The 26,782-nt window shown below is 39.1% G+C and overlaps 2 protein-coding genes across 7 annotated transcripts in view; both read left to right on the forward strand.

The window, feature by feature from the left end:
- KDM4A (lysine demethylase 4A) overlaps positions 1–270 on the forward strand; it is a 44,452-nt gene extending 44,182 nt beyond the window's left edge. Inside the window, exon 16 of the mRNA XM_032494066.1 lies at positions 260–270. The gene's annotated coding sequence lies outside the window, so the exon portion shown is untranslated. The remainder of the gene's footprint in view (positions 1–259) is intronic.
- The window catches only part of ST3GAL3 (ST3 beta-galactoside alpha-2,3-sialyltransferase 3), a 188,323-nt gene that overhangs the window by 6,014 nt on the left and 155,527 nt on the right, over positions 1–26,782 (forward strand). For all 6 annotated transcript variants that reach the window (XR_004324972.1, XM_032494067.1, XM_032494069.1 and 3 more), the window contains exon 2: positions 18,338–18,482. Coding sequence is in view for 5 of the 6 variants with exons in the window: in XM_032494067.1 (XP_032349958.1) it covers positions 18,368–18,482 (115 nt within the window). In the remaining variant the exon portion in view is untranslated. The remainder of the gene's footprint in view (positions 1–18,337; positions 18,483–26,782) is intronic.

The raw sequence follows: 26,782 nt of genomic DNA on the forward strand, positions 1-26,782 counted from the left end.
TATGTATCATTGGCTAAAGCAAGTCATGTGGCCATGCCTAATTTAAAGAAGGGCAGGAAATTGCAGTCTTAGCATGTGCCCAGAAAGCAAAAAGCCAGAAATAACTGTTGGACAGCACTAATGTCTGCTACATCTTCCTGGAGTAGCACAGCCCATGGAAGATCAGAGGTAGTAAAATCAGATGGGCTACTGAAGAGAAACATATTAACAGTAGCAAGAAATAATAGCTCTCGGCATGGGATGAAGGTGAATTAGGAAGTCAGAACTCCATTAGAGGCAAACAGGCCAAGGCCGTTGCTACAAGGGCAGTCAGTGCTATTCCAGCCATAGCACGGTCTTTCCCAAGAGCATTGCTGTTTTACAGCGCCCTCTGTAATGAACACAGGAATGGTCCTGAGGCGTCCACAAAAAGTTAAATTTTATTCAAGATATTCAATTTAGGAAGCCAGGAAGTGTGTAATAACTTGAGGTACATTTTCACCTGAATGGTTAAAACAAAAAGGATCTTAGTCCAACCTTATTAGTTTAATTGGGTTTAATGGAGGCTGTAAAACTTTGGTATTTGGGGAGGAGATTTCACTTTCAAAAAAGAAAATGAAAGAATGGATTGAAATCTGGCTTCTGCCACTGATTGCCTGATACTGAGCATGTGTCTTCGGTCTGAGTTTCCTCATCAGGGAAATGCATAGGGTGATTACGAGTTCATTTTGCATGAAGTGCTTTGCATAGTACGTAATTCAAAGTAAACAGACATGATCATGATCAGTAGCAGCAGCAGGGTTTGAAGAAACTGAGAAATCAGGTAAGAAAATCCCAGGGATGTAGGCAGAAGGATTCCCCCAGATTTTCCTACCTGTTCCCCCTTCCTTGGATCGCATCCTGCCACACCTTTCTTATTTTTGTATATATCATATTTTATTTTACTTTGTTGTATATGTGTCTGTAGCTTCCACTATACTAGGCTCCCTTGTCATCCCACAGAGAGTTATTGAACATGAACTCTGTGCTAGGCTCTGTGCTAGGTCACGGTGTTATAAATGTAAAAGGCTTATCACACGCCTCAGAGAGCCTCTAGTCTGGTAGGACCAGAAGCCAGTAAACCAGCAGTCAGGATACAGTGTAACAGGCTTTGTTTGAAGGTCCTGTGGGATCCCCTCAAAGGGGACCTGATGTCACACAGAGAATATAAATAATGGTTTTCTAGAGAAGCTCACACCTAAGTCTTGAAACAACTAATTAGCTGGGCAAATATGGGTTTTCAGGCAGGAAACAATGTATGTAATGGCCTAGAAACACAAGAGAATGTGGCTACGTCCTGAAGATGCTTACGAGGCAGGAGAACAGGATGTGTTCGGGAGTGTGTGGGGGCTGCAGAGGTCAAATTGTGAAGACTTTTGAGTTCAGGAGTTTATCCTGATGAGAAGGAAGAGCCACTGAAGGATTTGAAGGTAGGAAATGACTTTATCAGCTTTGCCTTTTAGGAAGATCACTGTGTGTGGAGGCAGGAGAGGAGTGAATGTCCTGTCTCCCTGACATGGGAAGTTCTAAGGTTTGCAACCATAGTACCACACCTGCTACACAGAGTAAAATATTTATGTATGAGGAGAGCTTAGAATGGAGGGAAGGTTATCAGTTAGACTACTGCAGTAATAGGAGGGGCATGTCCACGTCCTTTCCAGGGGTACAGGAGTCAGCAGACCAGGATTTCCATTGTGGCTTCACCAGTTTCTACAGTATGGCCTTGGGCAGGCTTCAGGACCTCTTGTGTTGTCTTGGCTTTCAAATTTGTAAAATGGGGATAAAAATCCCTACCTTGCCAGGTTGTTCTGAAAATCTGAGCAAATAAGTGTAAAATGCCTGGTCTTGTACTATTGGATACATGAGGGACCTATTATAATAAAAATAATAGTTTTAAGATTCTTAACCTGAAGTGTATTACCTGGTTCATGGTAGGTGATCATCAGCCTAAAATCGCACCACCTAGAAATAACCACTGCCAACATCGTGGCTTTATTTACACATCTTAATTGATTGATGACGCTGGTCTGGGCAGGTTAGGCATAGGGAATTATTCTGAGATCATGAGGGGAAGAGTTGGTTAGTATGAATATTATACCAATTTAAGCATTCTTCATATCCCAACAGATTATATGTGGCCATTCAGCCTTTCCCAGCCATCAATCAGAAGTGACACTTGCACACATGCAGATGCTCTTGTCACTGACGTTCTGACGTTCTGTCTGCCTGGGCTGCTGACGTGTGCGCCCCTCCTTCGCCTGTCCTCCTCACTGCCGACTGTTGCCCTGAAGTTTTGCTCCTCCTCAGTCTTCTAAATATGTTTGTAAATGTGATAACGGGGTTTTAATTCCAATTTGTTCTCCTTCAGGATTCTCCCTGGTCATCCTGGCTGACAGGAGTTTCTCCCCCTCGAACTTCTGCGCAACGTAATTTATGTTATTCTGATTAAATGTTGTCGACTGCCTTGTCTTACCCTTATTTGTCTATATGTCAGTAAATTTCCCTTTTTCTTGATAGCAGTTTTCCTTACAAAATAATGGGAAGATGGCATGTTTATGTATTTTTAACATAGCTTAAAAACCCATGGAAGCCTTTTGTTTGAAATATGTTAAACAAGTTAGAATATTCTGTTACTAAATTTTCTAAGTATATAGTAGTGATTTTTAGACTTTTTGGTCTCAGGACCCTCTTTATAAGTTTAAAAATTATGAAACCCCAGAGAACTTTCTTTTTTGTGGGTTTTGTCCATTGATAATTAATGTATTAAAAATTACTGAGAAAATTTAAAATCATAATACACAAGCACACACTCTGTTAGCTGTGAGGACAGTGGTATAGTCACATGCTATATGTCACATGTTCCGTAGCCTCCGGAAAACCGTGCTGGGCTCTTGTCAGTAAGAGCGAACAAGGCAAATAATGTCTGAGAATTACTGTGAAAATAGTTTTAAACTCATAGATCCATTGAAAAGGTCTTGGGGACCCTCAAGGGTCCTGAGACCACAAATTGAGAACTGCTGGCGTATAGATATGAGAGTTTTTATAAGCGACACTTTTATATCTTTTTGGCAACAGAGTAACATAAGGATGAAATCACTGCCAAACATCTGTTTTCATAATGCACTCAACATAGTTTCTTTAAAAAAAAAAAAAGAAAAAACCTAGTTTCTAGCTTTTGTTAAGACACATTCTTCACCTTGAAAGAGCAGGTATGCATATTTTTGGAAAATCTTCTAGGTGCCATACTGTTAACAGACATTTGCCGTCCCAGAAAAGATCAGCAACCTTGAAACACCAGTATTTTTTGTGAAAGAAAAATATACAACTGCTCTTCAAGTTCTAGAAATCTTATACGTGCTTGGCCAGATGATAACCAGAGAACTCTGAGGCATGTGGTTACTCACCAGCTTATTGTCAAGTTTAATTATGATCCTATTTAAAATAAGATCTACTTTTTATGAAATTAACCACAGAGATGTCATTTTTTAACGCACAGACTGCACTGCACCACACAGCAGTGGTGAGTGTTGGTACCAATACCCACCATGCTGTGGAACTTGCACACTTTCTGAGGATTCTTCCTGAACCTCACGTGCCACAAAACATCTGACATAGGGATTGTGTGAGGAGGCCAGCAAACACTGAAATTAAATACCAGGAAAGTTCATGAACAGAAGTTCTGGTATCTTCTTTTGTTACCTTGGTGAATCATTTTGAGTGCTGTTTGTGATGTCCATCCTCTCTGACGGCAGAGGCCTGGGCTGTTACAACAGCCTCATCTTGTTCTTTCCGGCCATCTCCAGGCAGTCCTCCATCTTGCTACTCAAGGGATCTTTCTAAAAAACAGGTCTGTGTCACTTCTCTGCTTAATCCCTTCAGTGGTTCTCCATTGCCGGGTGGGATAAATTTGAGACTCCTTAGATCTACTGTTTTGCTGCTTCAACGTCTTTGCTGAAGCTTTTCTGAAACCTCACAGACAGTTACTAATTTCCACTGCCCCACAATGTCTGTAGCTGTTTAACTCCACGCATTACACTGTTCTTGAGGGCGGTTACCACACTGTCCTACTGCTCTGTTCAGGTGAGTAATAGTGGCTTCTGCCTGGACTGATAAGAACGACATAGCTTCTAGCATGGTTCCAACATAGTTATTCTGCAGCATTATATTTCTTTCCTTGCCTTTTTTTTTTTTTTTTTTTAAGATATGAGCAGGTAAACACTATGGAACTGCTACGTAGCCTAAGACATCCAAAGTCCTAGAGACGTAATAGCAATGGAAGGGAGCATTTGTCTCATGTTTTCTAATGATGTATTTTACACGTACAAGAATGTAACAATATAATTATACCCATCACTAAATCTTAACATGCCATATTGCTTCAGTTTTTGTCTTTTTAAAGAAATAGAACATTTCCAGTAAAAGCCCTCTGTATATTTCTCCCGATCTCCTTCCTCCTTCACCATTCAATTCACTGTCTTGAATTTAAAGTTTTAAAATTCCCATACATGTTCTTACGCTTGTGCACTTTTGCTACATGTTATGTGTCCATGTACAATACGTAGCAGGGGCCACCAAACAGGCCTGTGGGTTTTACTGGAATTCAGCCATAGCCATGTTTAAGTATTGTTCCTGACTGTTCTCGTGCTGCAATCATCTGTTTCCGGTTTTCTGGACATATTGCCATCTGCCATCCCCTAGCCACCTTCCACACCAGCCCCCATCCTTTTATCTCCATTGGCCCAGACAAAGCAAGGTCATCTTTTCAAATATTCCAGTTGAATTTTCTCAAGGCTGATTGAAGTCAACTTTTCCAAATAAAAAATTATGTCTAGAACCTTGTCCTCTGAACAACGTTAAAACAAATAAGCAAAGCCCCAATAAAACCAAACATTGTCAGCTCCTATTCAGAAAGGCTTTTTTTTTTTTTTTAAGTAAAAACAGAAGTGAATTAAAACACGCGAAACTGAAAGTTCTGTTTCTTTGGGTTTTTACCCCTCTCCCCTAGCCTTTTTTCTCAGTTACTTCTAAAGGGGACATCTGACCAGAGACAAACTATTTTTCACTCTTCCGTCTTCTATTTTAAAACCTTGGTGTAGATATCTAATTTCTGCTCAGAAAGTCAACTGACTGCCCATGTTACACAAGTCTGGGTCCAGTCAAGAGAGAGAAAACACCTGGTACTTTGAGCAAGTAAAGTTTAACATAAGAATTATCAACTTTAACACTGAATTAGAGTAACATGAGATTAGCTAGTGAGAAGTAGAGAAATAAGCGCATGGAAAGACCCAGCATTAGCCGTCGGGGGAATGCACATCAAAACCATAGCGAGACACCACTTCACACCCACCAGGATGGCTGTAATCAAAAAGGTAGATGATAAGGAGTGTTGGCACAGGTGTGGAGAAATCAGAACTCACATACACTGCTGATGGGAATGTAAAATGGTACAGGGGCTTTGGAAAACAGCCTGGCATTTCCTCAAACAGTTTAACAGAGTTACCATATGATCTGGGTATATTTCACTCCCAAAGAAATCGAAACTTATGTTGATACAGAAATTTGTACATGAATATGCATTGCGGTATTATTCAGTCAAAAGATGGAAACAACCCAAATGTCCATCAACTGACAAATGGGTAAATAAAAGATGGTATATCCATACGATGGAATGTTATTTGGCAGTAAAAAGAAAGGAAGTACTGACATGCTACAACATGCACGAACCTTGGCAACACTATGCCATGTGCAGGAAGTCTGTCACACAGGACTACATATTGTGTGATTCCATTTATATGAAGTGTCTATAAACATTTGCCTGTTCTGTGGAATAGAAAGTAGTTTAGTGGTTGCTTAGGGCTGGAGGCTTTTAGGGGATTGTCACTAGGGTGCAGAGTATCATTTGGGTAATAGAAATGTCCTAAAATTGATTGTGGTCATGTTTGCACAACTCTGAAAATACAGAAAGCCATTGAAATGTATACTTTGAATGGGTGAGTTGTATGGTATGTGAATGATATTTCAATAATGCTGTCAAAAAGAAGTGAAGAGAATGCTCAAAAATAGAGAAACAGACCTAAGGAGCAGCTGCTGCCCCAGGGCTGAGCTAGGGTGCTCGACAGAGAGAGCTCCCAAGAGATCCCCCCGCAGGCTGAGATCCAGGCCACGGCTCACTGGATTGCAGATGAGCCACTCTGATGCTGCATGGTGGTCCTTGCCAGAAATCTGCCGTCCAGGTACTGAGGAAAGCTGTTTGCAGAGGGGTGTCTCATCAGAGGCACTCTGCTATGAAACTGCCCAAGAGGAGAGCTGAGGGAAGCTGTTGGCTGCTGCTCATTGCTGACTGCTGTGCACTGGAAAAGCCGAGTGTGACACAGGAGCCTACCAGTAGCACACTGGTACATACTGCAACCCAGAAGCAGGGGCTTTCTGACATCCTTTAGTGACAAAGCTTGGTCTCATGCCAGCTGAGAAAAGAAACATTAAGGGCCCAGATCCATTTTGCAGAACAAGCAAAAAGGATGAATTTGGAGCTGAGAGGCAGTAAGTCCGTAACCCCCACAGTGGCTAATCAGAACTGCAGCATACCTTTAGCTTTTTAATTCCCTTTGGAGAGCTTCAGGTTATCCTCCCCACCTTGGCTGTTGTAGTTTGGAAAAGTTGGGATGCTGTGTCGTTGGTCCAACTTACCCTCAGCCCTGCTCTCTCTGATTAGCCGTTTTTGCATGTCCTTTTTTGTACCATTTGCTTGGGTCTCTTTTTCAGACACCAGTTATGTTTATATGAGATCTCCTATGATTCCTGTTGTGTTTTTATGTTTTTGTTTGGATTTGTTCTGGTAATCCTTTTAAATATTTTGTTCTTTTTCATTTTATCTTGCTCATTTTTTAATCCACCATGGCCTTCATGACTCTTACTGTGAGGCTTTTGTTTTTGTGGTGGTGATGTTTTTCTTCCTTCGCTTTTCCTGAGTGCTAACTTTATTTTATTTAAAATTTGTTGTTTTACTGTTTCCCCCCTGAGCTCTCCCTTTAATCTCTGTTTTAGTCAGCTCTTGTTTTACAGAGCCTTTTGGGAGTGGACAGGGCTGGGAGAACCTTTGTTGTGATCTTTGTCTGTTCTGTACTTCCCCTTGACCCTGCCCTTTCATTTCTTCCACTTGATTCTGTAATGATTCCATTTTATTATTGTTCTGATGTACCATTTCACCTCTTCAGGTGAAAAAAGTTACATGACTGAAATCAGATCATTTGGATTTGAATCCTAGCTCTTCTGCTTACTAGCTTCATGGTCTTAGGATAATTTTACCTGTGCCTCAGTTTCTCTCTATATATAATGGGAATGATAACCTTATAGGATTGTTGAGAAGGTTCAGTGAGTTAAATCATAGAAAACTTTTAGAACCGCAGCTAGTCCACAGTAAGCACTATATGAATATTAGCAATATTAATTAATTTTTCCCTCACAGTGACTTGCAATTAGAAAATGCACAGTTCTTCTGCATAGAATAATGTAATATATTGCATGTTAATTAACACCTTAAATCTGCGCAGTCATGCGTAAAGTCTGAAAAGGAGGTGTACATTCAGCAAAAACATTTTAAGAAACTGATGAGCTTTTCAGTAACTTGTTCAGAGATCTGGGTAATAAATAGTATGTAATAACTTCTAGTTAGCTTGTGTCAAAATATTCAAAGGGGAAATACTTTGTGGCTTTTGCTCTGTGGAACTTTGTCATAATTGACTTCATATTCATTATGGCTGATATTTGAAGGTCAGCAAAATTCTAACATATCAGGCTAAAAATTGTTGCCAGGTATAGTTCAGAAAATAACCACATTGTAGGATGTTTTAGAAATGACAGGAGTTTGGTGCAGTTTGTTTCAGTGAGTTCAAATTTTTATAAAATTTTATTTTTTGTAGCTGATTGAAACAACCTAGCTTTATGTACATTTTGTACCTTTTTTTGAGCAGACTAACTGACTGAACATTTGGTCAGTGAGCAGATACATTTTGAATACCTACCAGGGATGCAGTGGTGAATAAAATAGACATGTTCCCTGACTGGATTAGCCAGAATATAAATTTTAAGCAAATTACTGTAAATACTCGTAAGATTATAAGTGCACTATGTAATGGATGGGGATATACAGATGCTGTGGGAATTTCTACTAAGGGGATGAACCCTAAAGTGTGGAGACAGGTGAGGCTTCCCTGTGGAATTAACTTTTCAGCTGAGACTTAAAGGCTTAGTGGGAGTTGTCTAGATGGAGTGACAGAATCAGGATGGCTTCAGCCTGACATTGGGAGACTGTGTGGAGAGTTCAAAACCCTGAAAGACATTCATTGTTGCATGTGAATGGTGAGGTGGTGAGGTATGGCAAGAAAGATGGGTGGAGAGGTGGGTAGGGGCCAGATCATGCAGAGTCTCACATGCCTTTTAAGGGGTTAGGACTTGACCCTGAAGAGGGTGGGAAATTCATAAAGCTTAAGCCTGGAAGTGAAGTGAATTCTATGTGGAGAATGAATTGAAGAGGATCAAGGATGGAAATGGGAGTACCCAAAGGAACTGAAAACAGGATTTTGAGGAGATAATGCACAGCCATGTTTATCTCAGCATTGTTCACAGTAGGCAAGATACAGAAACAACCCAAATGCCCATCAACAGATAAATGGGTTTAAAAAAAAGATGTGGTGCATATTCACAGTGGACTATTATTCAGCCACGAGAAAGGAGGATATTCTACCATTTGTGACAATATGGATTGACCTTGAGCACATTATGCTAAGTGAGATAAGTCAGAGAAAGACGAATACTGCACGGTATCATTTATATGTGGAATCTAAAAATCAACCTGTAAAAAAGCAGAGTAAATGGAAGTTACCACAGGATAGGGGATAGGGAGGTAAGACTGATGATGGTTAAGGGTACAAACTTGTAGAGGTAAGTAAATAAGCCATAGAGGCCAAATAAGCACAATATGATGAATATAGATAATAATATTGTACCATAATGTAAAGTGATAAATATTGCTTCAGTGGCAATCATAATATATAAATGCATCAAAGTAACACGTATATCTTAAATTTACAAAATGTAGCATGTCGGATTTATCACATGCACACATGGAAGAGTGGATACGGGAGCTTATTGGGAGGCTATAGTAGTCCAATTAACAGGTTATGGTGACTTGAAATATGATGGTGGCATGAAGGTAGAGGGGTGGATGGATTCCAGATGTATTTAAGAGGCAAAATTCATAGGACTTGATGGTGATTATATATGGAGGGTGAGTGAGAAGGAAGGTAGTGTCACAGATAATTTCCAGGTTTCTGACAGAGGCATCTGTGAAGGTGTTGCCTTTAATTCTTTTATTGAGATTATGAACACTGGAGAAAGAGGAGGTTTATAGACTATAGACATTTGTGAAACATCTAGGTGATAATATAGAAGTAAATAAACGGACATGGAACTTAGAAGAGACATCTGGATGGAATATATAAAGTTTGGGATAGTCAGCATAAGGATGGTAAATGAAATCATGGAAGTTAAATGAGATTGCCTTGCGGGTATTTATGGAATGAGAATATAAGAAGGCCTGAGACAGCGCCCGAGGTTCTCTCTACATTTAAAATTGCTTGTGCACTGTCTCTTTCCCCACGTACACAAACACATGCATGTGCAAATTATGTCTTTAGTATGTATTACTTTTTGGAATGTGTACAGATTACATTAATTGTGTCTAGAGTTGGGAAAATAATTAGAAATGTATTAATTTATTTGATCTTTAAACAAACACTTCTTAAAAGTACTGTGACCTAGGTGCTATGCTGTTAAATATAGGTGACTCACAGACTGAAGTTATAGTTTCTGCTTTCAGACTGTATGCTCATTCTTTACAGAGATAGAGAAATAGACAAGATATTTTACAAATGTTATGATAAAGGTAAGCATGCATATTAGGAGAGCACAGGGAGCCGCAGTGTAGGGCAGTGTTTAAGGAGTGTTTTTTGAAGGAGATAAGACTTTCACAGAGTCCTGAAAGGTGAGTTGGTGTTGCTAGGTGAAGAAGGCAAGAAAGAGCTCTTAGCACCACACCATACCATCTCTTACAGTTTCTGATGCTGTATTAAGTTCAAGTCACGGGAGGAGTGGTGTCCAGTGGCTTTCGCAGTTAAGAGGTGACAGGTAGGATCCGAAGCCAGATCAGATTGTGGTGGGTTGAAGAATGAATGGGAAGTGAGAAGTCAGACAAACTCTTGTAGGGCAGGGTCTAGGTTTGCCTGTCTTAGTGTCCTCTGTGCCTCACATAATCCCTGGCACTTGGTGTTTGTTGCATTAGCTTTGAACAGAAGAGGGACACGTGCTTCTCTGAGAGATGAATGCATAAGGAGGGGATGAGTCCAGATTGCTGGGTTCCCTCTACATGCTGAAGAGAGCTTGCTGTGAGCACCTGCAGCTCTTCACCCGCATGCTTTTTTATGGCTGTTCAGGGAGGTCAGGTGCGCTCCTGCAGCCAGAAAAGTTCTCAGCGTTAGCCTACTGTTAGTGTTCTGTGTTTTATTCTGGTCTTTTTCCTTTTTTATAGTTGAGTATATGATACTTGTATCTTACCTTTTTTTCATTCAATACTAGGTCACAAGCATTTCCCCAAGTCATTAAAATTTTTTCGTAGACGATATCTCAGTTGGCTGCATAATCTCTCATTTGATGTTTTTTTGAACGTGCATTTGCCCATGTGGTTTAATTTTTTTCTTTTAAGAATTTTAACTTTGAAATAGTTTCAGACTTACAAATAAGTTGCAAAAATATTACAGAGAACTCTTGGGTGTCCTTCAGCTAGTTTACAGTGGTGTCTACCAGATTTCTACACTGTAAAATTACTCTCTTCCTTTCTGTATACATTAGATTATATACTATCCCATTTCTCAAATTTTTACTCATTAATTTCGGCATTCTTTGATGTTTCTTAGCTGACTTATTGCTAAAATGGTTGCTGAATGGTGATTTTCTTATTACATTATTCCTTCTACATTCATTCCACTCTAAGGAAGAGCGTTCTCCTCTCATTTACTAAATTTTAATTTAATGAGTCATAATCCGTTATTATGTCTAAATTACTCCAGATCTGGCCGTGAGGTGCCCCTCAAGCTGGCTGCTTTTTCCTTTTGACATGTTGTCACTCTTTGAGTATTTTCTTACCTTCAGGCTTGTCTTGTGCTTTCTGTGCCTCAGCCCTGGAATTAGCCATCCTTCCAAGGATCACCGGCTGCTGTTACATAGTGGAGGATGGTATTTAAAAAGCAAGATCTGGGTGCTAGGTTTGCTCATTGCTGGTGGGCTGTGATTGCTGCTGGGCCCGTTCAATGGACAGAGCTAGGGCTTATATGCGTGTACACACACCAAGGCACACCCACACTGTCCACTGCTACAGTTACTTTTATATTTGTATGTGTGTATATATTGAAAACCATCAGTTCACACTGATACCGTCAATTCTAGTGCAGTGCATAAGATTTATTCTAGTTTTTCCTTTTCCTTACTTGTGGCTCGCTTCTCCATCATTGAGAAATCCAGCTCCTGTTAGTCTCAATAAATTTACTTATTGGGTCAATCTCATATCATGTGTTGCCACACCCCCAGACCTCTCACCATGGCCTGATGCTCCTCCCCCACTTCACTGCAGGTACCTGTGCCTATCTTGCTTGGCCCCTAAAGCCTAATGGCTTTTAGGTTAAGTTATTTAGAAAAGAAGAGAGGGAGAGAGCTCATTCTTTTTTATGGCTGCATAATCCTGCATTTTGTGGATATACCCTGGTTTATTCAACTCCTACTGAAGGACTTTTATATTACAAATAGTGCTGTAGTAAATAGCCGTGTGTGTAAGTCTTTTTGTATTTTTTTGTCAGTGTATCTTTTGGGATAGTTTCTTAGAAGTGAGATTATTGGGTTAAAGGGTGGGGGCATGTGTGATTTTGTTAAATATTGCTGAGTCCCGCTCACCACCAGCACTGTATGAGGGTTCTCCCTGCAGCCTCACCACTGGAATATGTTGTTAACTTTTTGTCCCCACAGTGAGTCTGAAATTTCATCTCAGAATCTTGAGGTGTTCTTTCCTCTTTGTCTTCGAGGTTTGGGCTTAGATTAAGCTCTCATTTGCTTCTTCGTATGTCATCCACTTTTGAAAATCAGTTTCCTCTTTAAGATGTTTGTTCTGCCTTTTTATTTGAAGATGATTTTCCTTAATGGAAAAGACAGAAATAAAGTAGGTGACTAGTTCACCATTCTCACTGCCGTATCTGTTGAACAAATTGGGCAAATCTGTTGGCTGACTGTTGGTTGTGTGGGTGGAAGTCCCTGTGTGGCTGTGGCAGTTCAGGACAGAAAGACCTGGGTGGGGCTGGTACCAGCCACTTCAGTCCCCTTTCAAAAAGAATGAAAAAACTTTCCAAGAACCACCTGCCTTTTGTAGGCAGGCTGCTTACACCTTAAATTTTTTGTTGTTTTTGTGGGAGGAGTGGACAGAATACATAGTCCTTTGTGTTACTGGAAATGCAAGTCTCCAATTTTTATTTCACTATGAAACCTTTGTACACTTGTTACTTGAATAAATACAAAAATTAAAGTTCAGTATACGAAAACATTGTGAAAAATACCCTCTCCAGACCCACTTTTCAGAGATGATTATTGTGAGAAGCTTGGTGCATATTCTTTTATGTATGTACTTAATAATTAACCTTAATTTTAAATATTACTGTCGTCCTTGTTTGTTGCCACCAGCGTGGGGCCATACAGACATTCATAGACATACTGTTCTACAGGATTTTCTTTCACTTAGCAGTATATTCTATTTTCCTGTGTCAGGACATGTGGGTGTGTCTCATTCTTTTTAACTGGTACATTGTATTCTATACTTGTTATCCTCCTGCCCCCATCGATTCATCATCCACCTTCTTTCCTTGTGTGCTGGTATCCGACCTCTACAAACTGCATCATCTGGGCTTCCTTGCTCTCTGGTTCCAGTTGGGATCAGCTGGTAAAAGGTTATCAGAGGGCAAATGATGAGAGAAGTCAGAGTATTTATTGTCCCCAGCTGTGCCTTGCCCTGGCTGTAGTAGCAGCTGTGTTTATCTGTGGCCACTGCCCCTATTGGCTGGCCTGTCTTCTCCAGCCAACCCTTGCTGGGCTCCAGGAACGCCCTTTTTTCTCCTTCCATTTTCAGCTTGAAAGTAGAAGTAGCTTCCTGCTGTTGCTAGTTCTTGAATGCTTCACACCCCTGGGTGGTTCCTCTAACCTACTCACACAGCTACGGAAAAGCCCGTCATTCCCTTCCTTTGGTTAACTCCTTTTCCTACACGGTCTACTTCCTGCCAAGACCTCAGCTGATACAGGTATCATTGTGTAGACGTCCTACAGTGTATTTGTCTGGTTTCCTACTGATGGACATGAATGTTGTAAATTTCAGTAGATTCAGGTTTCCCCTGCTATCTGAAAGTGGACCATTCCTGTGAAATCTTTTGTAAGCTGAAATGGTGGAAAGCGAAGATGCAATTACCACTAATACATAGGGAAAATTTTTTGAGTGTTCCCAGACCCAAAAAATAACCTACCAAATCATACCAGATAACATCAACATATAGTAAAAGCAGAAATGAAATGATAAACACACAGCCTTCATAAAATAGAAATAATGTATGCATGGTGTTGTTTCACTCCCCAGAATTGGGAAGACAGCAGTTACACTGGAAGGCTAAGAGGTGGTGGTGACGGTGTGTGAGGCTGAATTGTTGGAGACTGGGGTGGTGGGAGGTACAGGAGACTGGGGTGGAGGAGAGAGGGGAAGAGGGTAATTTATTAACATCTCATCATTGTCTGAATCCATCAGAGCAGGCCGGTTACTGATGTCTACACCTTTTTCTGTGTCTGTCTGCCTTGATGTCAAAGGTTGACATTTATTGTCTGCTGTGGGTAATGTGGCTGATGTGACAGGCTTGAATAGAACAGTATGCTTGACTGCTTAGCCTCACACATTTTTCTATCATACAATTCTTTACAGATGCTCAAAACATCCTGCAGACCTGCCCTAAACCTGTGTATCCTTTCAAAATTTAAGTCATACTTTTGTGCAGCACTGCCAGTCATAGTGAAAATCTTACGTAAATGTTTCATAATCAGTTCCTGGATGACTTCACTATTTGGCTGTTTGCTATTGCATTCAGTTTCAATCTGTATCCTTTACTCTTGCAATTATGGCAGTTCTTCATCTGTCAGTTCTTGGTCATAGGGTGCCAAAATCTCGTCAGCACCTTCATCAGCTTCTGCAAACCCAGCCTCCTTAGCTAAAGTCACTATTTCCTTACTTATTCTTGATTTGAAGCCCTGAAAATTGCTTACTACTTCAGGACCCTGTTTCTTCCAAACACCGTTTTCTCACCAAGACTTTTAGCCTATTGAGAGCATCTCCACGATTAGCAGTTGTCAAGTGTATATTGTAATCTTTTCAGATCTCTCATAAGGATGCTTTGGAGTTGCCCCCTCTGTCAGTGGCACTTATAATAAAACGCACCACATTTTTGCCCATAGTAAGTAAGCCTTAATTGTGGCTGTTAGGCCTTGGCCATGCAGTTGCAGCAACATCGTATTTGGTGGTGAGAACACATCATGGATAGTACTACTATACTTGGTAATGCCATGTGGATGAATGGCACAATTATCCATAGTCATGAGGCAGCTATCACTGAGGTTTTTTCTCTACAGTATTTTTCAACAGAAGGACTAATGTGTCCACTCGTGTACTCAGAAAAAGTCAGGTGGATATTCCAACCACTTGGATGGGAATGAAACATAATAGGAAGTGTGTTCTTATCATGCCTTTAAGTGCCCCCGGGTTTTCTGGGGGGTACACGGCTAGAGGCCCTAGGGCAGCATCACAGTGGTGTTAACAGTAGGCAGAGGGCAAGCCTGTCCTTCGATGCCTTGTGTCGCTTAGCCTGCTTTTCTTCTATTGAAGTACATGACTTGCTCAGCAATTTTTTCCAATAAATTGCAGTTTTGTCACAGTTAAACAGTAATTTTCTTCAATTCTTCTGGGAACTTCAGCAACTTCAGTATCAGCCAAAGCACTCTGTCCAGTAACCTTTAAGCTGTGAGGCTGCCTTCATCTCAGAAACTAAACCACCTTTAAATTTTACTCTTGTAACACTTTCATCAACATCGTCCAGTGCTTTCTAATTCAGCTTATTTAAAAGACTGATTTCTCCTAAAGTATAAGATAGCGGAACACTATGCTTTCTGCACCCTGCAATCCACTCAAGCAATGAACTTTGCAATTTATCCATAACTGGATGCCAACTAAAAGAGACCACTTGGCTACTAGCAGAACCAGTGGTAACTTTGGCAGTTTTCAACACTCTTTCTCTCTGAGTGTAAATAGTATGAACAGTGGACGAAGGCAAGTTCAACGCAAGCACAGTCTAAATGCTTACTTATGTCCAGTTTTATGCTAAGCATAACACCCTTACAAGTTCTCTTAGGCTTTTCTGATACCTGAGGACACGTCTTGCTAACAGATACACAAAATAAATGGAGATAAAGCACAGATGCTCACTTTTACAATTTAAAGCTCTGGTGGCTTCATGCGGACGGAGATGCCCAGTGTAGTTCCTGGGGAAGGAAGTTGGTGGTGCCCCTCTGGGTGTCCGCTGCTTCCGTAATGGCTGGATGCAAAACAGATGCTGAAGGCTGTCTTGGCCATTCACCTCTTTTCATGAAAGTGAAAATCCTCTTTAGATTTCTTTCACTTAGTAAAAACAGGTACTAATGTAGGTCTTTCTCAGAAGTGGTGTAAAGCAAACTTTCAAAAAATGGAATATCTCTACCTCCAAATTGCTCCTGAAAGTCTACCAATTTAGATTTCTATTGTGTTATTTGTTTGATTTTTTAATATTCAAAATTATCGAGGCAATACTTGACTTATGACATTTAATTCAAAGTATATAAAGGGAAAGTTATCTTTCATCATTGTATCCTATATTTTAGAGGTAACCATGTCAACAGTTAGCTATAGGTGGGGGCGGGTACAGCTCAGTGGCATAGTGTGCTTAGCATGCACAAGGTGCTAGGTTCAATCCCCAGTGCCTCCATTTAAATAAATAAACCTAATTACTCCCCCCAAAAACCAAAATAGTTAGCTGTGTACCCCATAATAGCTTTTTAAGAAAACATATGTGCTTGTCATAAAGTCAAATATATAGACAAAATAAATTCATTTCTATACGTGTGTGTGTATCTATTTCTGTATCTGTATCAGTCTGTTTATTGAAAGAGCTCACTTCTAGACTCTTCCGTTGATACGTTTGTCCTTTCCTGTGCCAGTATCCATCAAGCTTAATAATTATGACTTTGAGTTGATCTTAGTATGATAAGGCTAATCCTCATTTCATTATTTTTTATTAAATTTTTTTCTTCACTCTTCTTGGGCATGAACTCTTTGGATTAACATTAAATCTAAGTTAAAAAAATAATAGGTTTTGACTGGAGTTAGACTGAACTTGGAGAGAACTGACATTTCAGGAGAGCTGACATATTTCCAGTATTGAATCTTGTCACTTAGGAACTTGTTATGTCTGTTTATTTGGATTTTTTATGTCCTTTGGTGAAAATCTTTTGTTTCTTCCAAAGCTTAGTTTTAGGTATTTTATAGATTTTGTTGCCATCGTGAATGGAATTTTTTCCCCTTATGTTTTCTAGTTGGTTATTGCTGGTGTAGTTTTTTAGAGGCTGTTGATTTTTGCAAGTAAACCATATAATCACTTACTTTAATGCATTTTCCATTAGTTCTAATAGTTTTTTGATTGGTTCTCTTGGTTTTTGTAGGTGGACAGTTATATAATCTGCAAGTGATAACCTTTTATCACTTCATTTATAATATTTATACATATTTTGTCATATATTATTTTGTGACTGAGGTATCTGGGAGGTGGGGAAGGGTGATCCTGGGAAGTCTTTTTGGCTGATGCTACATTAAGGTGAGTATCAAAGAATGTGCAGTAGGTGGAAAGCAGGGTGGTGGAGAATGTATTCCAGACAGACCTTGAAGAGAGAAACAACAGGAAACGTTCAGCGCATAGAAAGAAGAGGGGCTAGGGCACAGGGCACAGATGAGGTTGTGAGAAGCAAGAGGTGGTTGGAGGGTAAATAGGACTGCAGTCAGAAGCTGCTAGACTATAGGGAGCAATTACTTTAGAGCAGTTACTTTATTCTAAAGGAATTGAGAGTTTAGTGAAAGGTGTGTTAGGCAGAATGACCCTTCAAAGATGGCCACACCCTAATCCCTGGAATCTGTAAATATGTTACTTTACATGGCAAAAGGGACTTTGCACAAGAAATGTAAGACCTTAAAATAGAGAGGTTATCCTGGATTATTCAAGTGGGCCCAGTCTAATCACATGAAAAAAGCAAGGAAGTTTCTTTGGCCAGAAACAGAAGCAAGGAGAAGTTGGAGAGATCAGAGGGGGAGGGACTTAACCCTCCATGGGACCATGTGGAAAACATGAGAAGGAGTAGGGGAGCAAAGACTGTCTGATAACCAGCGGAGAAACACGGGGACTTGGGCACTACGGCTGCAAGGAACTGAATTCAGGCTTCAGCCTGAAGGATCTAGGAAGTGAATTTACCTCCAGCTTCTCCAGAAAGAAATGCAGCCCTGCTGGGCCCCTGGGTTAGGGGCTTGTGATACCCTGTGCAGAGGACCCTGCTGAACCACACCATACCTGGATTTTTGGCCTTTATAACTAAATCCATGTGGTGTCAGGCTGCTACATTTGTGGTACTTTGTTGGAGCAGCAGTTAAGTACTTATACAAAGGGGTTTATGTAATGTCACATTTTGTGATACTAACAGATTGCTCCTTGTGCTGTGTGGAAAGTAGGTTTGGGAGAGTGCATATTTGCAGGTGGGAGAACATAAGTGGTGTGGACTGGGGTAGTGATGGAGGGAAGGCTGTCTGATTTGAGATTTATTTGGGAGGTTGGAATTGCCAGAGTTCAGTCATTGATTGGGTGTCAGCAGTGAGGGAGAGGAGGGCCATGAGGATGACTGCTGACTTCTGGCTTGGATGCTGAGTAATGGTGAAGCTGTTCTTTGAGACTGGGTTGAGCAGGTTGGAGGATCCCAGGTCATCAACTCAGTCAGTGGTAATTCTAGGTTGTCCTTCATTTGGAAATTCTCCTATAAATAGTTATTTTAAGGTGGAGTATATCAATAAGATGATTGCTTGATCATTTAAGACCTAAATTGTCTTTTTTTTTTTTTTTTTTTTTAGGTCATGTAGGCAATTGTAAATCATGTGAAGATGGGACTCTTGGTATTTGTACGCAATCTGCTGCTAGCCCTCTGCCTTTTTCTGGTCCTGGGATTTCTGTATTATTCTGCGTGGAAGCTACATTTACTCCAGTGGGAGGACTCCAGTAAGTATGGCCAGTCTCGCCCACCCCCAGGAAGAGCCTGCTGCAGGTCAGGACTTGGGGTTTTCCTGTGGCTGCAATGCTCTCATTGTCTTCAGAAATGGGCAGTGAGAGTAAACTGAGCATTTCTGGGACTGAGGCTTAGAAACCACTCTTGTTGCTGTAGGTTGAGACCTTTGATATTCAAAAAAAAAAAAAAAAACCCAACTGCATGTCATGGCAAATCTTTTTATGAACTCAGGGAAAATGTGCAATTCTTCCATAAAAACCCAAACCATACCAGTCCTTCTGGTTCTCCAGTGTTGTTCTTTTTAAATCACTACAGTTTCTTGCCACTCCCATTTGCCAGTTATTGCCTTAGGGCTTGCTGTTGAAGTTGGTTTCCTGATGCCCTTAAAACATTCACCTTTATCTTTTCCTTGCATTTTCAGTTTTCAGTTTAACACTGGCTTTGTTTTATTTTCACTAAGGAAATTTTGTCCACCTAATCTTTTTAGCCCTTGCTGGTACTGCACGTGCAGCTGAATAGAACAGTGGCTTTTCCCCCACACCCACTGACTCCTAATCCTGTTCTCCCACTTGTAGTCATACTCACTGTTGTCTGTGTGGCTGTCTGAACGCCCCACCCCCGCCCCTGACTTGCTTCTGGCTCCCCAGCACTGCCTGTGTTGTGGTTTGGGGATTGCAGTTGGAGAACTTGCATTGAGCCGCACCGACCTCTGCACGTTGTCCCCTTGGCTGTAGTTCCAGGTGTCACACGGTGGTCACATGTAGCTTTCCTTTTGGTTCTTTTATCTGACGGCTGTCTGAGCTGTGCCCAGGAAAGGTTGGGTGGCCTGTTCTGATTCCTAGTGAGTGTTTCTTCTCTAAAATAGTTTTATTTTTACAAACACCTACTAGATACCAGTGTGGAATTCACTCAAGAGTAGAGTCAGTCTCTAGATATGAGGTTAAAATGAGTTGGAAGAGGCAACTGGCAATTGGCCTATTGCTCTACTGACTCCTTAACATGGAACTGCTCCTATGAAGTGGTTCATTTCTTTCTCAAACTTCTGAAGCAACTTCAGCCAGTTTTAAAAGCGTAGTGTTACAGCTTTCATTTATTGTTTTATATGGAATGTTCAAGTGCCTCTTAAATGCGTAGCTTATAATTATCACTAATTACTTTGTGTTTCCAGAGTTTATTTAAATTTCCCTGTTCCAACTTATTTTTAAAATCAAGGCGACAGCTCAGAGTAAGGAGTATTTATATCAGTGCAGTGTGGAATTCTGTAGTTAGAGACATTGTTCATACCCCTAATGGATGGATTCATCTGTATCCATAAAAAAGATGGAAAAATGTGCAAGGATTGGGGGTGGGGTCTCTCTGTTAAAAGCTACTGTCCAATGACATAACCAAGGATTCAGTCATTTTTTCCTAGAGAAATCAAGAAAGACGTTAACTTGGGGAAGAACTCTCGTGTTTCAAGTTTTAGGCTAGATAATTTACAAATTTAATTTACTTCTTGTTATAACCATAGGAAGATGCGATTATTATCCCTATTTTCCATTTGAGCAGACTGAAGTATTTAGCTTAACTAATTTACCCAAGTTTTGTAGCTAATTGTTAGAACTGGAATTGAATTCTGATTTTCTGTCTTTAAAACCTATGTTCATTATTTTACTGTAAAGTGTAATAAATATTAGGATAGGATTTAATTCTGTATTCTAGTTGGTGAAAAGAGAGAGGGGAGGGACTCAGAGAAGAAATAGTATAAAGTGTCAGGAGGGACAAAGAGAAAGAAAAAGAAAGGAAGTTAAGGGGAAGGGAAAGGCAGAAAGTCCTCCAGGCGACAGGGGTTTGTTAGCTTAGAGGTGACAGGTGCTGCTCGTGTGCTGTAGGCTTCCGTAGTTTGTGTTATCTGCTGTCCTTTGAGTTAGTTGTTCGCTGACTAACCACTATCCACAGCTTTTCTGTGACTCTGACTCTCAAGCCTTGCAGGTATTTGACTCCAAGTAGGTTGTTTAGACCTTCTTACTAGAGCATATTGTTTCTGTGCAGTAATATCAGAGACTAGAGTGATATGACCAGCCCTGAAGGCTTAACAAGTCAGAGAAGGGTCCCTCACTCAATAAACAAGGTCAGGCTGAAGGAGCTTCCCAAAGCAGATGACTGCTGTGTACCGACCGAAAGTTAGGCAATGGTTTAATGCTACTGATGGTGATGCCAATAATAATGAAATGAAAATAATTTATTGACTGTCTACTGTATGTCTGTACTGTAATGGGAGCTTTATATTCATAATTTCATTTGATCCTCATAGTTTATGTTGATTATTATTATCCTCTTTTACACAGGGCTGTAGAAACTGAGGCTTCAAAAAGGCTCAGTAATCACGAGTTTGTATGTCTTCATCTGTGGAACTCAGAGGGCATTTCCAAGTTTGAAAAAATAAATGTCTTTAGCACAATTTTCCCTTAATTTTTATACTACTTGTGACTCATCAACAATATGTATTGGAATTCCTTCATAGTGGGGGAAGAAGAAGAGTCTAGAATTACATTTTTATTATTAAATTATTCATCCAATAAGCCGTATGTTCTTATTATGGCCCACATGCTGTTCTGTGTAAACTGCATATAAGATGAACATAGACTTTATGCTCTCAACCTATAACATGAGAAAGAAATAGGACAACTATTATAATGTGTAATGTTCTAAAAAAGAGGTTTATGTGAAATGCCATGTTAGAGCATGTAATCCCCTCCAGCTAGAAAATTTTAAGATTTAATTAATCCCAAGGCATATTGTAGAAGGATGCAAACTATTTTGTTTTGAGCAGTTTATAGTCACACATGGCCAAGACTTGCCAGGACTTGAGTCAAATGCTTCCTGTATGAGACTGGTGTAGTTATCAATCTGTTTTAAAAAGTTGAGGTTTCCTGTTCTGCATGATAATGAGCTTGAAAGTTGCCATTTTGACCTACAACAAATGAAAAGCTGAACAGACTGAAAACTCACCTCTTCTTGGATCTGTAAGTGAGGGGAGGACACAGGGCAGACCACTGCCACCCAGATGGGCGAGGCAGGTGAATACAGAGGGTCTCATGTCGGAACTGTCACAGGAGCCAGCGCCGGAGTAGACAAACTTGAATTACACTTGATGAATTGCTGGAGGCTCAGGGTGGACAAGACTAAGAATTATAAACTCCAGGAGGACCCAGTCATAGGGGGACCCCTACAGTATCATGAGATTTACCTCCAGGAGCTGGACCAGATTCCCAAAATAAATATTGGAGAAAAATCCCCTCCTGCATCTGGCAGGGAAAGAAAAAAGAACCATTCTGAAATATACTGGAGTACTTTGTTTTTCTTAACAAGGCCTGCCCTCCAGAAAAACTAGTTAACTGGAGCCTAACCTGTTGGAGTATTATCAGAGCCTAACTGGCCTGGGGGAAGTGAAATACCCACTCCAGCCATCTCTAGTGTTGCATGTGGAAGGGAAATATTCCGCTCCAGCCCACTAGCCACTTTACCCCACCTAAGTGGGGAGAGAAAAACTGGGAAATGCTTGTGAAGTTCACTGAAAGACTGAGACCCAATCATAGGGCTGTAGAAAGTTTCCCATCCCCCCACATCTTACCACCTCATTACTAAAGGCCTATTTATAGCGTTCCTTTTACCTGGTACATTATGTCTGGCTATCAAGAAAAGTTATAAAGCATAACAATAAACAGAAACAATTTAAAGAGACAGAGCAAGCATCAGAACCGGATGTGGCAGAGATATTGGAATTACCAAAGCAAGAATTTAAAACAACTATGATTGAATATGCTAAGGGCTTTACTAAGGGCTTTACTGGATAGAGTAGATAGCATGCAAAAACAGATGGCCAGTGTAAGCAGAGAGGTGGAAATTCTATGAAAGAACCAAAAAGAAATACTAGAGATAAAAAAAATACTGTAACAGAAATGAAGAACCCCTTTGATGGGCTTGTTAGTAGACTGGACATGGCTGAGGAAAGACTCTCTGAACTAGAGACTATATCAATAGAATCCTCAAAAACTAGAAAGCAAAGAGAACAAGGACTGAAAAAACAAAAAAACAAAAACCAAACAAACACACAAAAACCCAGAATATCCAGGGACTATGGGACAGCTGTGAGAGGTGTAACATGTGAAATGGGAAAACCAGAAGGAAAAGAGGGAAAGGAACAAGAAATATTTGAAACAGTAATGACTGAGAATTTCCCCAAATTAATGTCAGAACCAAACCACAGATTCAGGACACTCAGAGAACACCAAGTAGGAAAATGCCTAAAAACGATACCAAAGCATATCATTTTCACACTACAGAAAATCAGAGATAAAAAATCCTCGAAGAAGCTAGAAGGCAAAATATACCTTATTCATAGAGGAACACAGATAAGAATTGTATCTGACTTCATCTCAGAAACCATGCAAGCAAGAACAGAGTGAGGTGAAATATTTAAAGTGTTGAGAGAAAAAACCCACCAGCCTAGAATTCTGTACCCTGTGAAACTACTCTTCAACAGTGAAGGAGAAATAAAGATTTTCTCAGACAAACAAAAATCGAGGGAATTTGTTGCAGTAGACCTGCCTTGCAAGAAATGTGAAAAGAAGTCTTTAGAGAGAAGGAAAGTAATATAGGTCAGAAATTCAGATCTACATAAAGAGCACTGGAGAAGGAACAAGTAAAGGTAAAATAGAAACTTTCATTTTTCTTATTCATAATTCATCTAACAGATAACAGTTTGTTCAAGATAATTCCAACAATGTATTTGATTATGTATGCTTACATATATATCACATGTATGTGTATGTTTATGTACAAATAAAATAAATGATAGCAATGATATATTGGATGAGAGGTAGAAATTAGGATTACTTTGTTACTATAAGGTATTCACGCTACCCGTGAAGTGATATAGTGTTATTTGAAAGTGGACTTAGATTAGTTGTAAATATACATTGCAACCTTCTAGGACAACCACTGAAAAAAGTAAAAATGAAGTATAACCATTATGCTAAAAAAAGACAGGAAATGGAATCATAAAAATGCTCAGTTAAAATCACAAAAGTCATAAAAAGAGTGGAAGAGAAAACAGTAATGAATATGTTATTACTCTGCCTATATCAGTAATCTTGTTGAACGTCAGTGGTCTAAATGCACCAATTAAAAGACAGAGATTGTCAGAATGGATCAAAAAATACAATCCAACTATCTGTTGTCTACAAGAAACCCATTTTACTTATAACGACATACAGATTAAAAGTAATTGGAGAAAAATATACTATGCTAATGCTAGTCAAAAATAAGCAAGAACAGTTGTATTCATTTCAGTCAAAGCAGGCTTCAAAACAAGGAAAGTTATCACTGATAGGGAAGGCATTACATAATGATAAAGGCTTCAGTTCCCCAAGAAGATATCAAAATTCTTAATGTGTATACACCTAACAGCAGATCCTCAAACTATGTGAGGGAAAAATTAATAGAATTACAAAGAGAAATAAATGAATCCACCACCATAGTTGGAGACTACAACACCCCTTTGTCAGAAATGGACAGATCCAGCAGGCAGGATATCAGTAAGAACCTAGTTGAACTCAATAACACTGTTAATCAATTGGATATAATTGACACCTATAGACTACTTCACCTAACGACAACAGAACACATGTTTCTTAGACTCACGTGGAGCATTCAAGATAGACCACATTCCGTGCCATAAAACATATCTTAACAAATTTGAGAGAATAGAAACCATACAATGTTTGCTTTCAGGCCACAAAAGGATTAAGCTAGAAATCAGTAAAACAAAGATAACTGGAAAATGCCCAAATATCTGAAGATTAAACATAACACTTCTAAATAACACATGAGTCAAAGAAGAAATATGTGATAATTTTTTTAATATTTAGAACTAAATGAAAATGAAAACAAAACTTATCAAAATTGTAGGACACAGCAAAAAGAGAAATTTATAGCACTAATGCATATATTAAAAATATATTAAAATGCATATATTTTAAAAAAGATCTAAAATCAATCACCTAAGTTTTCACCTTACAAAACTAGAAAAAGAGCAAATTAAATCCAAAGCACACAGAAGAAAAGAAATAATAAGAATTAGAGCAGAAATTAGTGAAATTGAAAACAGCAAAACAATAGAGAAAATCAGTGAAACCCAAACCAGTTTCTTTGAAAAGATCAATAAACTCAGTAAGCCTCCAATGAGGCTAATGAAGTAAAAAGAGAGATGACACAAATTACTAATACCAGAAATGAAAGAGGGATCATCATTTACTGATTTAAAGGCTTAGAAAGAAATACTGTGACCAACTCTGTCCGCAAATTTGGTAACCTAGACAAGATAGACCAATTCCTTGAAAGACACAATTTGCCAAAATTGACGCAAAAAGAAATTGACAGTTTAAGTAGGGCCATATCTATTAAAATAACTGAATCTGTAATCAGTACCTTCCAAAACAGAAGGCATCAGGCCCGGATGGGGTCACTGGTGAATTCTACCAAATTTTAAGAAAGAAATTAAGCCAATTCTCTACCATCTCTTTCAGAGGACAGAAGCAAAGGGAGAACTTCCTAACTTATTCTATGAGGCCAGCATTACTCTAATACCAAAAGCAAAGACATTACAAGAAAATTACAGACCAGTATCTCTCATGAACATACACACAAAAATCCTCAACAAAATATGAGCAAATCAAATCCATAAATCTATAAAAGAATTATACACTATAGTTGTAGGATTAATCTCAGGGTTTGCAAGACTGGTTTAACATTTGAAAACCAATTAATATAATTCACACATCAACAAGTTAAGGAAGAAAAATCACATGATCATTTCAGTAGCTGCAGAAAAGGTATTTGACAAAATCCAACACCAAATCATGATAAAAATTTTCAGTAAACTAGGAATAAAAGGAAATTTCCTCACCTTGATAAAGCATATCTACAAAAACCTGCAGATAACATCATACTTAATGGTGAGAAAATAGAAGCTTTTCTGTTAAAGTCAGGAACAAGGCGAGGATGTCCCTCTCACCACTCCTTTTCATTATTGTACTGGAAGTCTTAGCTAATGTGATAAAACAAAACAAAACAAAACAAAAAAAGGAAATAAAAGCTATACAGATAGGGAAGGGAAAAATAAAACTGTCTTTGTTCACATATGACACAATTGTCTACGTAGAAAATCCACAGGAAGTGACAAAAAGCTCCTAGAACTAGTAAGCAATTATAGGAAGATTGTAGGATACAAGGTGAACATACAAAAGTCAATTACTTTTATATTAAACCAGCAGTGAACAAGTAGAATTTGAAGTTAGACATAATACCATTTACAGTAGCACTACCCAAAATAAAATACTTATGTATAAAACTAACAAAATACACACAAGATCTATACGAGGAAAACTACAAAACTTTGATGAACAAAAAATAAATTGAAGGATATTCCATTTTCATGGATAGGAGGACTCAATACTGTCAAGATGTCAGTTCTTTCCAACTTTATTTATAGACTCAAGGCAATTCCAATTAAAATCCCAGCAAGTTATTTTGTGGATATCGACAAACTGATCCTAATGTTTACATGGAGAAGCAAAAGACCCAGAATAGCCAACACAATATTATCGAAGAGCAAAGATGGAAGACTGGCAATTACCTGACTTCAAGACTTAGTATATTAAAAAAAAAAAAAGGCTTGCTCTAAAACTACAGTAATCAAGATAGTGTGGCATTGGCAAAAGATTAGACAACAGATCAATGGAACATTGGTAAAGAGCGCAGAAATAGACCCACATAAGTATAGTCAGCTTATCTTGACAAAGGAGCAAAAGCAATGCAATGGAGAAAAGATAGTCTTTTTAACAAAGTTGTACTGGAACAACTGGACATCCATATACCAAAAAAAAAAAAAAAAAAAAAAAGAAAGAAAAAGAAATCTAGACAGACTCTACGCCTTTTCCACAAATTAACTCAAAATGGATCACAGTCCTAAGTATAAAAACATAAAACTAAAAAATTTTTAGAAGATAGAGGAGAAAATCTAAGATGACCTTGGATTTGGTGATGACTTTGTAGATATAACACCAAAAGCACAATTCATGAAAAAAGAACTAATAAACTGGACTCCATTAAAATTAGAAACTTCTGCTCTGTGAAGAGAATGAAAAAACAAGCCACAGTTTGGGAGAAAATATTTGTAAGGACACATCTGATAAAGGATTGTTATTTAAAAATATGAACTCTTAAAACTCAACAATAAGAACACAGGTAA

Source organism: Camelus ferus, chromosome 13 (assembly GCF_009834535.1).
Source record: "Camelus ferus isolate YT-003-E chromosome 13, BCGSAC_Cfer_1.0, whole genome shotgun sequence".
NCBI lineage: Eukaryota > Metazoa > Chordata > Mammalia > Artiodactyla > Camelidae > Camelus > Camelus ferus.